The sequence below is a fragment of the Brachyistius frenatus genome, unplaced genomic scaffold, assembly GCF_029030835.1.
Source record: "Brachyistius frenatus isolate BFR_SWC_R1_liver_20210118 unplaced genomic scaffold, ASM2903083v1 Contig_4, whole genome shotgun sequence".
In the NCBI taxonomy this organism is placed as follows: Eukaryota; Metazoa; Chordata; class Actinopteri; family Embiotocidae; genus Brachyistius; species Brachyistius frenatus.
The window spans coordinates 10353141-10370139 of NW_027210603.1; the positions used below are offsets into that span (position 1 = coordinate 10353141).

Sequence of the window (16999 nt, forward strand, 5' to 3'; positions counted from 1 at the left end):
AACAAACGGGCGGCTGCTCACTTGCCCCGGCCAAGATGCAGGTAACCGGGACCTCCGTTCAAGCAGCGAGAATGCAACGAGCGCAGTGCATTGTGGACTTTCGCATTTTGAGCGAAAATGAACACTGAAGCCTATTTTCTCCGTTTTCTCTGGTCATGTAGCACCAATTTAAAAAATGTTTGCACCTATCAAGTGCACAGACACTCAGATTTTGTACAAATACCATCTTTACACGAGCAAACTATTCCTTTAAATGAGTCAAAGATCCCCTGCAGGCATGTTTGAGGACATATAAAAATCCTCTGCTTTCAATAAAAAAAATTGTGGATTTGATTTTTTGATAAAAAAGTTTAATCATCTGATTAGAAATTCTCAAAATGACTTCTGCCTCATTGAAAAAAGTGTTTGTGTAATGTAAGCTTCGAGTTTGCACTCTTACTGCTTTTCTACCGGAATAGTTTTATTTTTAAACTGGTTCTCTTCTGAAAAATGAGAAGCAGGGGAGCCTAGGTGCTTTCACAGACCTTTTCAGTTGTTTTTCCTTTTTAAAAAGATACACCCACTGCTGATGATGTAATGGTTCTGACTTCTGGTCCTGGTTCAAGGCTCTGTGATGTTGTGCTGCAGTTTGTGCAACCTCTGTTGTATTTAAATGTGCTATATGAATACAAATTAATTGACATTAATTGACATTTGCTATTTTCAAGTTCACAAAGAGACATTCTGAACCTTTTTTTTTTTGTTGTGGTGGAAACCCCCTGGAACGGTTCAAACTTTCAAAGAACCAGGGCAGAACCGGCACTATGTTGGTGTAAATGGTCCAACAGTTTCTAACAGACCAGGATTGGTCAACTAGCTACTGAAACTAACTGTAGTTGTGATGTCACAAATCCTGCTTGCAGGTACACATCACTTACACACTTGTCAAACTCTGTTTGGAGTGGTGGACTTTAAAAGATGATAATACTGCATGTTTGATGTAATCTGGTCAAAAAGTAGTAAATGATTGATTACTCAGTTCTGGTCAGCCTTCCCAGAAGCCATCGTGCACAATAGGCTACCAGAACATAATAACTGGCTAAGCTAAATGGACACAGCCATGATGGTAATTACACCTATGATTGTTTTCTACTACATGGGAAACCCTATAAAGGTTGTGGTTTAACATTATTATCGCTGCTCTTTTATTAGGGTGTAAATAATAAAATCACAAGAAGCATAGGTGATCACAGTACATCTTAGTATAATGTGGTAATTGACAGTTTGTGATGGGTTGGTATTGACCACAGCTCTGTATTCCTTGACAGAAAACATTTTCGGCCCAGACTTGAAATTCTGCTGCTGTGATATTTAAGATTCTGCGCCTTGTAGTGTTATATTGAATATTTGTTTTTGTCTTTAGGGACTGGACGGTCTGGTAATATTTAAGCTCCACCCTAAATGAGGTTGCAATCTCTCCCTCCCTCCCTCACCCCTCCCTCTCTCCTTTACTCCACCGTTCACTCTGGAACATTACACCGCTGGACCTGTTGGAGCTGAAGGGGACTGTTCAGGACACCAGTTTATGATTACGACTCCAAAGTTACCCGCTTCAGGAACAGCACGGATGATGCGTTTTGAGCTGCAGCTATTCAATGACAGAAGAGACGCGCAACAGAAGAGATGGGCACCGTTCGTGGACTTTCACCTACCCGGTTATGGGGAAAATGTTGTCAATGCACCGTGTTGGTTGTACGTGTAGTTGTGGTTTTGATTCAACTTTGCGCCGCTTTTAACTTGGACACAGAGAAACGCGTCGTTTTTACAGGACCGCGCGGGAGTTATTTCGGCTATTCAGTGGAATTCTTCAGTAACGCATCCAGGTAAAGTCTGCAAGCATCATCATTGAGGCTTGACTGCGTCTTTCCATGTCAATGGGGGGAGTTTTCGGCATACTTTACGGTTCAAAATCAATAACATTTTTAAATTACTACAGGATTTTGACTGCACTCATGGGTGGTTAAAATCTTGTCCTTTATTCCTACCTCACACAGTGACCTGTATTTTTTTTTTCTGTTGGCATCCTTATAAAAAAGCTTATATATATATATATCACAACATACACTGATACTCACTTCTAAAGAGTCACTCCTCCTGATGTAACATATTTGTATATTAAGTGTGGGTAATATTTCGTAACATAAACGTGTAGCCCACAAAACATCAAGAAATGTTTACATTTGCTGAATTTTTAGCAAGAAACATAAATGTTTACGTTTTTACCTTTATTAATTGTTAGACTGTGGTTCTAAAGTAATGAAAGCATTTTATACAACATTTAAAGGTTTAGCTGGAATCTTTTTAATATAGCCTATTTCATAGTGATGCAACTGTTTCAAATAATGCTCACATCATTCACACACACACACACACACACACACACACACACACACACACACACACACACACACACACACACACACACACACACACACACACACACACACACACACACACACACACACTGGATTCCAGCCCAAGCATGATTAGAAGCAGACATAGGCCTCTGTATGTGTGTGATGGAAATAGGAGTGGGTTTTAACATACAGCAAAGGAAGAAAATGCTAATCTCATTCTGAGTATAGTCTACAGGGACAGCTGGGGTTTTCTGTAGGTTTTTTTTTATTGACAGATGAGGACCTGCTGAGTGAGATAAAGTCAAAGATCAAACATGTTCTTCTTCCAGCAGCTGTTTTGGCTCTCTTCTGGGCACCATAGTGTGGAACACACACAGTCAGAATCCAAATCTTGGCTAAGAATGAGGTGTGAAACGCATCTACAAAGGCTGATGGCATGATGGTACAATTAGATACATTCAGAAAAGCCCTAGTTTGGGTAATTACATTGGAATCACAGAGCTATGTACCAGATTTGATGAAGAATAAGAATGGGTCTTTGAAAACTGAGAAGGTCCTTTAAGGTATTTTAAGATATGTCAAAACACCTGAAGGTAAATATTCAGTCTGTTGCCAGAAATATAAAAAAAAAAGATTTTCCTTGTTCCTAGAACTTCCTAATCCAAATAAAGACAGTAGCTTTAAATGACAATGTAAACCGGAACAAAATGTAGACCTAACTAGTTTTATATGTGGATGTTACATTCTAGAATTTTATATTGTCATACAAATTGTATATACAGTGTGCTGTGTAAAGAAATTTAGCGCTAGAGTTATCAGCTGGGACCAGACAGTCCGCAACTTGCTCTCATGAGCATTCTTAATGACAGGGAAATAGAGAGGACCGAGGTAAAGAGACAGACAGCATCAGGGAAAACTTTGTAGATGTTCTGGCTGTCTGCACCCACTGATGAGGTATGTCAGATGGTACATCCCTATGTTATAATATGTATCTAAAAGCAATCACGACACAGCCACTGTTAGCGTTAACAGCTGTATACATACCAGTCTGCAAGAAACATTGTGAGTTGAGAATCAAACTTTATTCCTTTACTCGCCAGGAGCTATCTCCAGTGACAGGAAGAAAAAAAACAAAAAAACAATGCTTACTCTTGTTCTGCTCATGTTTTGCCAAAAGTTTGTTGCAATTGTTGAGATTACTGTTCCATTCATCATATTAAGAGGTCAGAAAACGCTTCTTCTTCCTCTCGTGTTGGATCGGAAACAGACTGGATGATACAGTGAATCACTATCCTGTCTTGTGGTACAAAGTGGTGTTACGAGACATGATGGGTCAGGGCTAGCTGGCAAGCATGCGATCTTCAAAATAGGTCTCTGACAGAACGGCAACACTGTTTCTTCACATTCTGTTGATAGTTGTAGTTCATTTGTTAATGTTGTAACCTAAATATCTTACTTTGAAATTGAGACTAATAATTTAACATGAAGATTGTTAAAAAAACAGATTAAACATTTTAATCATAAGCAATACATTTCCCCCTCGCTTAATTCAAGCTCGGTTTTACTGCCACAGTCTTACTTAGTTTTAGGGTGGCTAATTGGGAAGTAACAGATTATGACTATTCTCTACTTATATTGTTGTTAAACTATGTTTTACTAGTTACCACCATCCCATAATTGTCACCTGTTGCCAGAGTGGCTGTTACTATGCTGCTTCTAACGTTACAGTAAATAATGTATTATGTAGCAAAGCAGCGTTAAAGCTACCTCCAACCCCAGACATCTGTTAGCAGAGTGTTAAATCAGATGTAGACACATAAAATGCTGTGATATAGAATTGTTTCACTTGAACTTTAAATTGTATTTTGAAATTTTTTTCTTTGGCTTATAAATCTGATTTTTCATCCAAAATGTTAAACATGTTTATAATTCCATTTATTTATATTAAAAAAAAAAAAAAAAGCACGTGATGCAATGTTGCAGCCAAAACTAGCCATCAGTATACAGTAATATAATCGTAATAGTCTTGAACAGTCTTTATTTTTCTTACCACTTCAAAGCTGGCTGATCAGATATCACAGTCAGCTAACTGGCTGACACGTTGACAGAAAGAATCTGATTGATCACTTTCCGGGTATTTATTTCTAATAAAAATACATTTTGGCTTGTCCAGCAAAAACACCCTGTCAGCCAGCTGTTAACAGCTGCTGAGGAGCCCCAGAGGATGTATTACATCACCTGAAAGCTCTTTAGAGATGACAGGAATGTAAGTGCATATCAGCTGCTCTGTTGTTTTATCTGCCTCATGATAACCTGCTGGAGGGCAGCTTGTTGCAGGCAACATTTGGAAGTAAACTGCTCTGATCAATGTATGTAAATCCTGCACATACACCTTATCAACTCCCTCAGTTTCCCCACACCGACATCTTGTGGGGTTCACAGACTAAAAGTGATGTTGGTTTAATGAATATAGATATTTTCCTGCGAGGAAATTGGTTAAGTTTGTCTGAGTTTTCTTAGCTAAGCTTCTGCTGGTTGGAGGTCATGTTGTGAAGCAATTACTGAGATGTTGATTTACTCCCATCTCTACAGACTAAGCTCCGTTTTGCTTGCAACAGTTTTGCGTACATTGAACAATACCGGACTTTGTCCTTGACCAAATTCACGTGGAATGACAACTCACAATTGCTGCTGACCATCTTTGTGTGACTATAGTGGCTCTTGGTGGGTAAACTGCGCAGCAGACACGAGATGCTTTGCAGAATTTTGTTTTTGCTAGTTGTCATGCATTCTGACAATTACTGGACTGCTGGCCTGTTGGGAGCCATGTAAAGATCCTGCGGCTCACAAAGTCTGTAGGTTTAAGAGCCAAGCATCAAAGTGTGTTAGAACTGGGGTCTCCTCATATCAGGTGCTCTGGTGAATAATCTATTTATTTTTCATGTTGGTACAGTGCAAGTATTCTGCTGCTAATGAGAAACATTTTGGGATGACAGACTTGAGGCTGGACTGCAAAAATCTGTATGCTGATGAGTTTTTCCCATAACTCATTCAGTTTATTTAAATTGAAAAATTGTGAGATAATCCAAACAGTAATGAGTTTGTACAGCCTGGGATATTTCTCAACCACGATAAGTAATTTCCTCCCATTCACTGTGATTTTGCAATAAAAAGAGGTGAGAAAGAACGAAGAAAGAGAAGAGTGGAAGATGAACTGCTATGGTAGCTGGGAGGTACAAAAAAAAAAAAAAAAAAAGCCTTTTTTTTTTTCCAGTATCAACACTGGACATAGAACACAGACGTGAAGTGTCTCTCTGTGATGCGTCCACACATGCCATGGACCAATGATTGATAGAATTACTTCGCCAGCTCTGGTGTCTGATGACTGCCATCAGCACCATCTCCACTATGGTTTTCCAAGATTTTGCACCGAGCACAGACGTGACTCAGACTTCTTTCCATTTATTTTTGCAGGCTTCCACATCGGCTTTTAAAACTCTAGTGATCCCGGACCCGCTATTCTGACAAGCATAATTGTCACTGTGCAGCGGCAATGCTATATTGTATGAATGGATGCAATTGTCGACTTGGTCTGTTAACTTGCCTCCCAAACTTTCCGCCATTGTTTTCGCTGCTAATATGTGTTTTGCATCTTGCGGGCGTATCGCGTTTATTTCTGATGGCGTTCACAACCCACGCACTAAACCGACACAGCATACATGAGGCAGGCATCGTGCATATGTGAACGTGTAAATAAAAGCAAGTAGATCTCAAGCCTTAGCTGTGTATGCATCAGTCTGAAGCATGTAATAGCGACTCGTCTTTTTGGGTCCATCTGATTTTGCCGTTATCCCATTCTAAGCACTCTCCATGTCCATAATCTGCTTAGAATTAGCAGGTAGTGTGGAAATGGTTATTAGCTATTCAAACCCCGTGACCTGATGTCGGTGATCTTCCTATGTTTACCAACCTCTCTGTCAGCTCTCCATTAAAGGACACTAAAGGCACAACTTAACAGCACAGTCAGCTTTCATGCTGTCCTAATCTGTGTGCAGACTGATGTTCATTGCTGATATCAGTATAGAGCAAATGGACAGAACAGCAGGGCTGGGACACTCTTTTCTACTGCAATCTGTATTTTAGCACAAATTGAATGTAGAGCGACAGCATTTTTCTCAGCTTTAATGTTATTCCAGCCAGTTACTCTCATGGTCTCATAGTTGAGATGCAAGAAAGTAAAGAAAGACATTTTATATTATGTCAGATAATTCTTGGCCACCCACATACTGTATGTATGAGTGTAATGCGTATATTTACATGTCAACCAAATAAAACAGATATTCGGGTTGGGGGTCTGGTTTATATAAGCACAACTTCCTGTTTATTATAACAACCCAGATAAGATCTTATGAAAACATGACTACGTCATTAGCAGTTCATTGTCCTCTCATAAAGGATTCTATCTGAATACTTTAAGAGGCCTGATGTGGTAAAACTACTCAGTATTTTAGAGAAAATGAGGACAGACAAACATTTTCGTATAGATGACGTGTTGATTAGGTGATGCAGACAAACAGTTAAACTGAGTTCCAGAGCCACCTTTAGGATATGAATTGTTTCACAACAATGTGGCCATGTAAATGCATTCAGTGGAGCTTGTAAATCTTTTCACCAAAATGACATGTTTTATCTTTGACCTCACCATGCCTCTGAGCTACTTCCCTGTTTGCAGATGTTCCAGTCTAACATTAGTTAAAGGAAAGGAATCCTTATTTCAGGTCTCAACAGTCACATCCATCATCCCACTCGTACACATCATCTTAAAGAAGCTATTGTTGGCTGTTAAGTTTTCATTACTTGTGCTTTTAATTGACTAGGAGGTATATTCCATGCATGCAGAGATCACAGGGCGTGGTGGGCGGTTAAAAGTCATGTACCTATTTAAAACAGAGGGCCACTGAAAGCCTGCACCCTGGTTGTCTTAGTGGCTGTGGAGTGAGTGGTTTATAAGGAAAGCTTATCCAGCCATGTACATATTCCTCTCTCCAGACATTTTGGGGGATGGAGGGAACACAGAGTCTGTCTGATCTCTGCTAATGTCATCAGTCACCAGTGCCTTAAGTTGTGGCAGTTTCTCTGGGCCCAGCTTTTTTAAAATGGCTTTCTGGTTAACTTGAACTGGTTTGTAATCCATGCTCACGCACATACATACATATATATATACATATATATATATATATATATATACATATATATATATATATATATTTACATGATATTTATCAAACAGGACTAATGTTTAGCTGCAGCATGTGTTTTCCTTTAAATCCCTCTCATATGTTCTTGCCCTTCATTTTTTTCCAGACTGTCATCTAGTAAGAATATGCAGAAACATCTCAAGATACTTGTTGCTTTGTCGCACAGTCTCTATGTCTTTACAATCTTTTAAAACTTTGTTGAGCAGTTACATTTACTTTAAAAAAAAAAAATTAAGTAAAGGATTTGACACAGGATTATGTACTTATAGAAGCTGCAGTTATATTTACCATTAAATATCCTCTCTTCATGGTAAGAAAAACACTCAAATGATCACATCTTTGTCTTTGTAAACTAAACAAAGACTAAAACCATGACCAAACAAGAATTTCAGGAAGATGATTGCTATTCATGAAGCTAAAAAGAGCTACAATAATTGTACTTTGGCAAGATCAAGTCACTACCACTTAGGTTTTAGAGCGGCCCAGTGTGACATGTAATAATTCAGCTAAGTGTTTTAGCAGTTTCAATAACTTTCCAGCCAGCTCACTTTAAACCTGCAGAGTAAATATTTTTGCCTTAAGAAAACATGAGACATTTATGTATAATGTAAAAAGGGTTGAAAGTGACTAATTTTACAGGGAATTATTACCCTTCTTCAGAGTTCCCCTCAGTTCCTCTCAGCCCTACTAAGGGTTTTGGCATCTTTAAGCTTGTTTTGCTTTTGTGGTACGCAGCTGTATTGTTTTGGCTGACCTTTACCCCTCCTCTCAGTATTGCTTCCCGCAGCAGTGGGATGCTGTTATTACCAAACCAACTCTGACAAACCCACTATATGTTGCCTACTCAGCACCAAACAGCTGGCAGACAAATTAATTCAATTTTATTTATGTAGCGCCAAATCACAACACAGGTTATTTCATGGCAGTTAACACATTAAAGTCCTTACAGCAGAACTTTACAATATTATACAGAGAAACCCAACAATTCAACAATTCCCACGTAAGCTAGGAGGGAAAAACTCCTCTTTAGGTCCCCCAGCAGCTTTGGCCTATAACAGCATAACTAAGGGTTGGTTCAGGACCACCTGAGCCAGCCCTAACTATAGGCTTTATCAAAAAGGAACGTTTTGAGTCTAATCTTAAAGCTAGAGAGGGTTTCTGCCCCTCGAACACAAACTGGGAGCTGGTTCCACAGGAGAGGAGCCTGAAAACTGAAGGCTCTCCCTCCCATTCTACTTTTGGAAACTCTGGGAACCACAAGTAGACCAGCGTACTGAGAACTAAGTGCTCTGTCAGAATGATATGGTTCTATAAGATCTATGAGATGAGATGGAACCTGGTCATGAAGAGCTTTGTAAGTCAGCAGGATAATTTTAAATTCTATTCTTGATTTAACAGGAAGCCAATGAAGAGAAGCTAAAACAGGAGAAATATGATCTCTCTTGCTAAATCCTGTCAGTACTTGTCAGTGCTGCAGCATTTTGGATCAGCTGCAGGGTTTTTAATGAGTAATTTGGACATCCTAACAACAAGGAATTACAATAATCTAGCCTAGAAGTAACAAATGCATGAATTAGTTTTTCTGCATCACACTGAGGAAGGATTTTTCTGATTTCATTAATATTACATAGATGAAAGAAGGCAGTTCTGGAGACTTGCTTTATCTGGTGGCTAAAGGACAAATCCTCATCAAAGATGACTCTAAGGTTCCTAACAGTGGTGCTGGAGGCCAAGACAACGTCATCTAAATTAGCAACTAGGTGGTGAACACAGTGGACCAACTTCTTAGCTGAAGGAATTTGTCCAAGGGACCAAAGAAAGAGCTATAGTGACATTGGAATTACATTCATTTTGTGAATCCTGATGTTGTTCCGCGTCATTTTGTTGTGTGGATAGGCTGCTGTGTGCTAACAAATTCGATATCAGCTTTATAAGGTGATAATATGTCAGTTTTGATTTTATCTCTTGTTGCACTGCCAAACCATCAATAAATACAGGTTTAAAAGCACAGCATTTGTGGAGACAACCCAATGAATGTATGTTCTGTATGTTGAAAAATACAATACTTTACTCAGACTACAACATTTTGCTAGAAAAATAGGCTGACCTGAAAGATGATGGGGGTCAGGACCAAAAATGAGCATCTGGGACATTTAATGACTTTTGTATCTAGTGTATTCTTCAGCCATCCCTTAGTTATGCTGACATAGGTCAAGGCTTCTGGGGGACATCCCATGATGCACTGAGCACTTGTCCTCTCGTTCACTTCCAATGCATTTATATGCCACCATCATGCCTCATTAAATTTATGCCATTAGCTTTACTGTAGTTTTGTGTTTTTTGATGCAGAGTCTCCGACACTGGAGCTGCATGTTTCTGATCTGCAGTTACTGGCCCCACAAACCCGCCCAGTGTTATTATTTGTTGTCTCTTTCTGCCGTTCTTTTCTCACTCTGCTCCCCCCCCCCCCCCCGACCCCAACCGGTTGTAGCATATGGCCAGCCACATATGTGTCAGGTTCTGTTGGAGGTTTCCTCCTGATAAAAGAGAGTTTTTCCTTCCAACTGTTTCCCGTGTGAATTGTTGAGTTCTTCTGTATAATGTTGTAAAGTTCTGTCGCAAGGATCTTACACTGTTTCGTGCCCTGAGATGACTTGCTGAGCGATTTGACGCTATATAACTGAAACAAAATTTTACTTGAATTATAGTGTATCATAGTCGACAACAACTGATGCCACATCTGGCATTCTGACTCCTCACAAGGTCCCAACAAAAAGACTAGTATGGCTAGAAGCAAGAAAGCAGTACGGGCATGAAGTACTCTTTCACACCCAACATGGCAAAGTGAAATATATATAATAGACACAAAAATGTGTTTTGTTTCCATAAATATTTCTGGCAGTTGGTCCCTACCACCTCCTTCCCAATGACTTCATGCAGGTCAGCAATATATGGTTGGTTGGGGACCAGTGTCTAGTGTGTCATGTAGCTTGGCCAAGTCACAGGAAGAATTTATGACTTTCTAATCGCCTAATGTGACTATTTTAGCTGCTAAAATTATTATTCAGGTGGTAGAAATAGCAATGGAAACTATGTGGCAGCAAAATTTGGACACCTATTATCTTGCATCTGATTGACTCATCACACAAGACGAGACAATAAAATGTTAATATTGAGCATTCGACACCTGAAAGACTGGTGTAAAGTGAAATTGACCACTACAGGGTCCCGGTCAGAGAACACGCAGATGTCTGTTTGATCCACACTTTACTGTATGAAGTCTGGCAGTACAGAATCGTAACTTAGTGGAAGAGTTTCTCAAATAGATACAGAAAACGAATTACAGAAGCGAAGTATTAGCAATAGTAAACCTTAACTAAAGCATTAATAAACATAAATTCACAGTAATACAGGCTCGCTAGCCAGGTTAGCCACTTAGCTCAGTTGGGCTATTATTTGGTCACCTAATTACTTAACAAACACTTACTGACAATAAATGCACTCAAGATCAAAAGTACAGCTGCAGAACTGAACAATTTCGCCACATAAATCCAAAGTAACAGTTCTATGACTTACATCATCAGTGACTCGATCTGACCATACCGGTGGAGCTGCATAGCAGATACGATCGGTAAAACCAGAAACGGAAACAGTCTGTGACGTCAAAATAACGTTTCAAAATAAAAGCGTCTTAACCTTATTGTCTCTGTCCGTGAAGAATTCACAACAGCCGCCCCCACATTTGAGCAGCAAATGTGTAATAACAATAACATCTACATGCATCATTAGCATTATCCTTGAGCTCAGGGAGCCGGACCTGACGAGCAATTGGTCTTGTTTAGACCTTACCGCTCACAAGGACCTCTGCGGTCCTGATACATCCGTCCTGACTAGGGACTGTCTTACAAACTTTCCCAATGGGCCACTGAGCCCTGGGAAGTGATTGGTCGACGATCAGAACGACTGAGTCCACAGCAATGTTATCAGTGGTCTTCTGCCACTTCTGCCGTGTCTGAAGAGTGGGCAGATAGTTTCGTGTGAACTGAATCCAAAACTGGGGCATAGGCCACTTGAGGCAGCGATGCATCCCGCTGCCCGGTGAGGAGGATGTTATGAGTGATGGGGTTAGGGTCAGCGACATCAGCTGACATATACCCTCGTGGTTTCGTGTTTAGGATCCCCTCGACCTCCACTAAGGTTGTGTAGAGGACGTCTTCAGAGACAGACTGGCTCCCAACTACAACTTGAAGGCCGGCCTTTATGGAACGAACCTCTCTCTCCCATACTCTGCCAAAGTGAGGAGCGCTCGGTGGGTTGAACTTAAAGTTGATCTGGTATTCCATCAGCTGTTCCTTCAAATGTGGTTCCATGGTTGTGAAAGTCTCACGGAATTCCCGCTCAGCGCCACAGAAGTTGGTACCGCAGTCTGATAGTATCTCCTTCGGTCTGCCCCGACTTGGGATGAACCAACGAAGAGCAAGGAGGAAGGCGTCTACGTCCAGAGAGTTGAGGAGTTCAATGTGAATGGCGCGGGTCGTGATACACTTAAAGTGGCACCCCAGCGCTTTTCCGTCCTCCTGCCCATCTTGACCAGGTAAGGGCCAAAACAGTCGACACCTGTTGAATAGAAAGGTGGACAGAGAAGCCGGAGGCGCTGTGGTGGCAAGTCTGCCATCTGCAGGACCTTGGGCTGAGCTCTCCAGCGTTGGCAGGATGGGCACTTGAGTTGGTGGTGTCTGACAGCTTGTTGTCCTCGCAAGATCCAATACTGCCTTCACAGTTCTGCATACACTTGCTCCCTACCTGGGTCATCCATCTTTGATGAGGAGCTTTGTTGCTGGGTGTTTTGGATCGAGCATAATCGGATGGATCTCTCCTAGGCTTGTGTTCTGCAGCCTTCGCAGCCTCCCTCCTACTCAGACTAAGCGGGTTGAGGAGTCCCATTCTGGGGCGGGGCTGACCAAGCAGCTGTGGTTTGGGACAGGTTTCTTGACTTTGAGAGCAGTGACCTCCTGTGGGAAGCTATGGGCTTGACACTTCCTCCAGAGAAGGATCTCCGCATCCTGGGGGCTAATGGATTGGCGGTGGGCCATCTGCCACCCTTTGAGCACACTGGCTTGCTTGATGAGTGGCCTCTACCAACTCTTTCCATATGCTGAACTGAGAAGCATCAGGGAGATTGTCCTTAGATTCCACTGTTGTGAGGCAGCAAAATGTGATACCCTTTAGTTCAGCTGAGCCCACTGCTGTAGCATGCTCAGGCTTCCTTCGCCAGTGCTCTTATGTCGTCGGCTGGGTTGCTCTAGGTGTCCACATACCTCCAGGCCTGTCAATCAGTGAGCTCCTGTATCTCAGATACACGGGTTGCGATGAACACCTTATATCTACAGGAGTCCGATTGTAGCCACTCTAGTACTGTGGTGGAGTCAGACCAAAGGATTGTCTGTTGGATAGTGACCATCATCTCAGTCTCTATGAGCTTGGCCAGTTGAGCTCCAGCTAATGCAGCGCAGAGCTCCAAACGGGGCACAGTCTGTGGCATCTCGGGGGCACAAAGGAAGTGTGAATGTTGCCTGCTACATGTACTATGAGGTAGACCACTGCCCCATATGCTCACTTGGACGCATCGCAGAAGACGTGGAGTTTATACTCTGGGTCTGCATCTTCCACGGAGACTGGTGAGTAACAGCGGGGAATGGATACTTGGCTGAGGTGTTGCAGCTCATTCTCCCATGTTTCCCAGACCTGTCTGATGGCTGTAGGGAGGTCAGGATCGTCCCAGCCTCTCTGTTTGGACCAGAGATGCCGGATGAGTACTTTGGCACGTGTGGTTGAAAGGCACGATGAACCCAAAAGGGTCATATTGGCTAGCCAGTACCTGGTATGCTGTCCTTATGGTCAGCGCTGCATGCTCAATGAGACGGTACTGATAGCCAAGAGTGTCAGCAGCACAGTTCCACTTAAGACCCAAGGCCGGCTCTAGCAGATCGGTCCGGTTCTGGCTCAACCATTGCTCCGTAGGAGAGGACCTAGCATCAGTGGGGAGGTGAGCTACCACAGTAGGTTGATTACTGGCCCACTGCCTGAGGTCGAACCCGCCTTCTGCTGGTAAGGTACGCAATTGATTAACTCTGTGCGTGGCTGCAGCTATGTTGGGGAAGCTCTCAAGGCAGTTGTCCACGTAAAAACACTGCTGCACTGATTGCAGAGCATCAGGATAGCTATGTTGGTGACAACGAGCTTGTTGTTGCAAAGCGAAGATGGCACAGCACAGGCTGCTCGTTGTGCCAAATGGCAACACCTGCCATTCTTAGGAGCCATAACAGCATTAATATTGACCTGTAGAAACCGCAGTGTTTTTGATTCTCCGAAAGGAGTCTGTGACCATAATGTTTTTTGTGTTTATTTTGACAAATGCGAGGCATGGAAAAAACTTATAGGGATCAAGAATCAAACCAATTACTGGTTCCCATTTACCTCTCCTCCCCAATTTAACATTCCTACCCTTTGTCAAAACTCTTTTGAAAATAGTATAAATGCATATGACTACAGGTCAAAACAAATAGGTCTTGGTGTAATTTTGGACTTTTGCTGACCCCAGTGCTTTACAATCTTGTTTTCTTTTCTGCTGTCTAGCATCAGTATTTTGATCGGTGCTCCGAAAGCCAACACCAGCCAGCCTGACATCACTGAAGGAGGAGCTGTGTACTTGTGCCCCTGGAGCCAAACTAACTGCAGCATTATCAACTTTGACAAGCAAGGTAGGGTTTCTTGTTAAGCTTAAATTTGACGGTTGGCTTCTTTGTACCCACACAAATATAAAATCTGATCTGAAAAAAAAATTGAGCTTAATCCAATCCAAGGGACACCATTTTCCCTACATCATAATTATAACAGTAGTTGGTAAGTCACATTGTTTCTGGATATAAAAATGTCACTTTCCCAAATGGTACTGTTAAACAGTCGAGACAGGGCTATGTAGTTAACTCTTAGCTGTCTCTAACCAGCCATACAAGTGGCGAGAGAAGCTAAAGGTAGCATCCCGAGTTAAGCACCACTATGCTTGACCCTGAGGTCAGAAGTGTGGCTCCCAGCCATCTTACCTCTCCTAATTCAGGGGTCCTCTGTTTTGATTGAAACCAGCCTTTGATGTCTCTCTTGAGTTTTAACAGACTTTCCTCTACCCCACCCCTCACTAAGGTCTCCATTTTGGGGCATGGACTGTGTTTGCAGTGTTTTCACAGAGCTTTGATTTTCTGCTGGACTCTGGCCCAGTGTTGTGAGCGCTCTTTAATTAGAGCAGAGTCATTACAGGAACAAGGACCCCAGAGGATCCGGGTTGCCCCTGGCCCTGCCAGGAAAATAATCACCTCCATCAGAAATGCAGGAAGTGATAAGGACCACCGTTTGAGGATCAGACGGTGTAACTTATCGCAAATGCTCAATATCAAATTGCGTTTTACGCAAACTGAGAGTTGCAACTGTGCAAACTCTGCGCACATAAATACATAACTACAAATGTTTACAAACACAAACTGTCTCTGAAATGGGATACATTGCAAGAAAAAGCATATAAAACCACAGTTACATTTGCACCCACAGAAATACATCTACACACAGGCTCATACATTTACATTCAGTTGTCTTATTGTTCCCACTGCATGCCTCAGGATTCATGATGTGTTTGAGGACACAGGCCAGACTCCATTAACCAAACAAGCACACTGAGCTGCGGCCAGGAGCGTTTAATGTCACCACTCTGCTACAGCCAGCAGGCACATATATCAATAAATATACCATGGTGCAGCTTAGAGTTACAGCCACGTTTTAAGTAGGATTTTTAATTCTCTGTGACTGCAGACAAAGGTTTTTTTTAAATGACTTTACAAAGATGCTGATGAATATTTTTTTTGTGACAATCAAACATGCATGTCGGAGAAATTGGGTTCAGACAGCAAATCTCAGCATCACAAAATTGTCTTCAGTACTTGGATGGAAAGAGGTTTTCCAAGTCAGAAACCTGTTTCCACAGTGTTCCTCAAGGTATAAAGGCACCCTGGCTTTACCTGGCTCAAGAGTTGGGAGGATGAATTAAGACTGCAGACCCCAGGAACAAGGCCATAAAATATCCATGTAAAAAGCCAAGTACATGCGGGGAACTCTCAAACGAAGCCCTGACAACACAAAAATCACACACTGATGACATCGGGATCAGAGTTAAAATAGAAACTCCTGACATCACTGACGTTTCTTCCAAGTTCCACGTTTCTGAGAACTAAAATGTGTGGTAACAATAAATATGCTTTTTAAAAAAAATATATTTATCTCTTCTCTGTTTTTGCAGGTGACCGCTATTTTTATATTAATGAAGTGAACACTCAGGTTGAGTTCAAGTCCCATCAGTGGTTTGGAGCTATTGTGCGTTCCCATGGTAACAGCATTCTGGTAAGAATGGTTATGATGGTCGGCCAGTTTGGGTCATTTGACTACATACCATGACAGCTATTTGTTTAATGCAACTGCTCTTAGCAAATATGTTTCGTGCATGTTATACAGAATCAAACAACATATCCCACTTTTTAGGATTTATTCAGTATGGGGAACTCAAATGTTAGTTAACCCATGTCCCCTACATTTCTAATACTCGCTCTCTCCCTCCTCTGCTGTAAATGCCATGTGATATAAATGTGACTGTGCAGGAAAGGTTGAAGTTTGTGTTAAACTGTGTTTCTTTAGCATTTTGTCTCGCGCTGAATGCTAACAAGTACCTTGCAACAAGATCTTCCCTTTTCAACACAATAGCTACATCCATGGGATCATTTTCATCACTTGGATGCAAAAAAATGAAATGGTACAGTCGATAAACAGTGTTCTCCGGTTTGTAAGTCATGTAGTATTCCATGCTAGTATTGTTGGCCTTGTTACTACAGGAATATCTGCAGTGTGGATGACGATGTAGTGTTTGTTTATTTGTATATAACTTTTAGTCAGGCATCATTGGCAGCGAGCGAAGTATGAAAGCTAGTCAACACGACAGTATTCTCAACTCTCAGTTTATTGAAACATGTTGGAAAAAGGCCAAAAGGAAACAAAGAAGAACATTTCAAGTGTTCCACGGAAATGGTGTTTTTGTATTGTCGGGTAAGACTAGCCTGACTCGGCCCACCTTTTTGCTCACAGCTTCAGTCTACACTGTGATTATAATTTGGAAACCCCCCTTGCATTAAGGCTTACTCAGCCCCTCTGAAGGGTAGACCAATCAGCAACCAGTGAGGGTGGGTAAGTGCGATGATATTGGAAACAGGCGTTTGTTTTGAAATGTAGTTCCAATAATTGCGGTTGTGG

At 41.6% G+C, this 16999-nt stretch overlaps 1 protein-coding gene across 1 annotated transcript in view; it reads left to right on the forward strand.

The window, feature by feature from the left end:
• Positions 1–1534: 1534 nt before the first annotated feature.
• The window catches only part of LOC138630566 (integrin alpha-5-like), a 49531-nt gene continuing 34066 nt past the window's right edge, over positions 1535–16999 (forward strand). Inside the window, exons 1-3 of the mRNA XM_069715002.1 lie at positions 1535–1862; positions 14291–14415; positions 15999–16099. Coding sequence (XP_069571103.1) covers positions 1663–1862; positions 14291–14415; positions 15999–16099 — 426 coding nt within the window. The 5' untranslated portion in view covers positions 1535–1662. The remainder of the gene's footprint in view (positions 1863–14290; positions 14416–15998; positions 16100–16999) is intronic.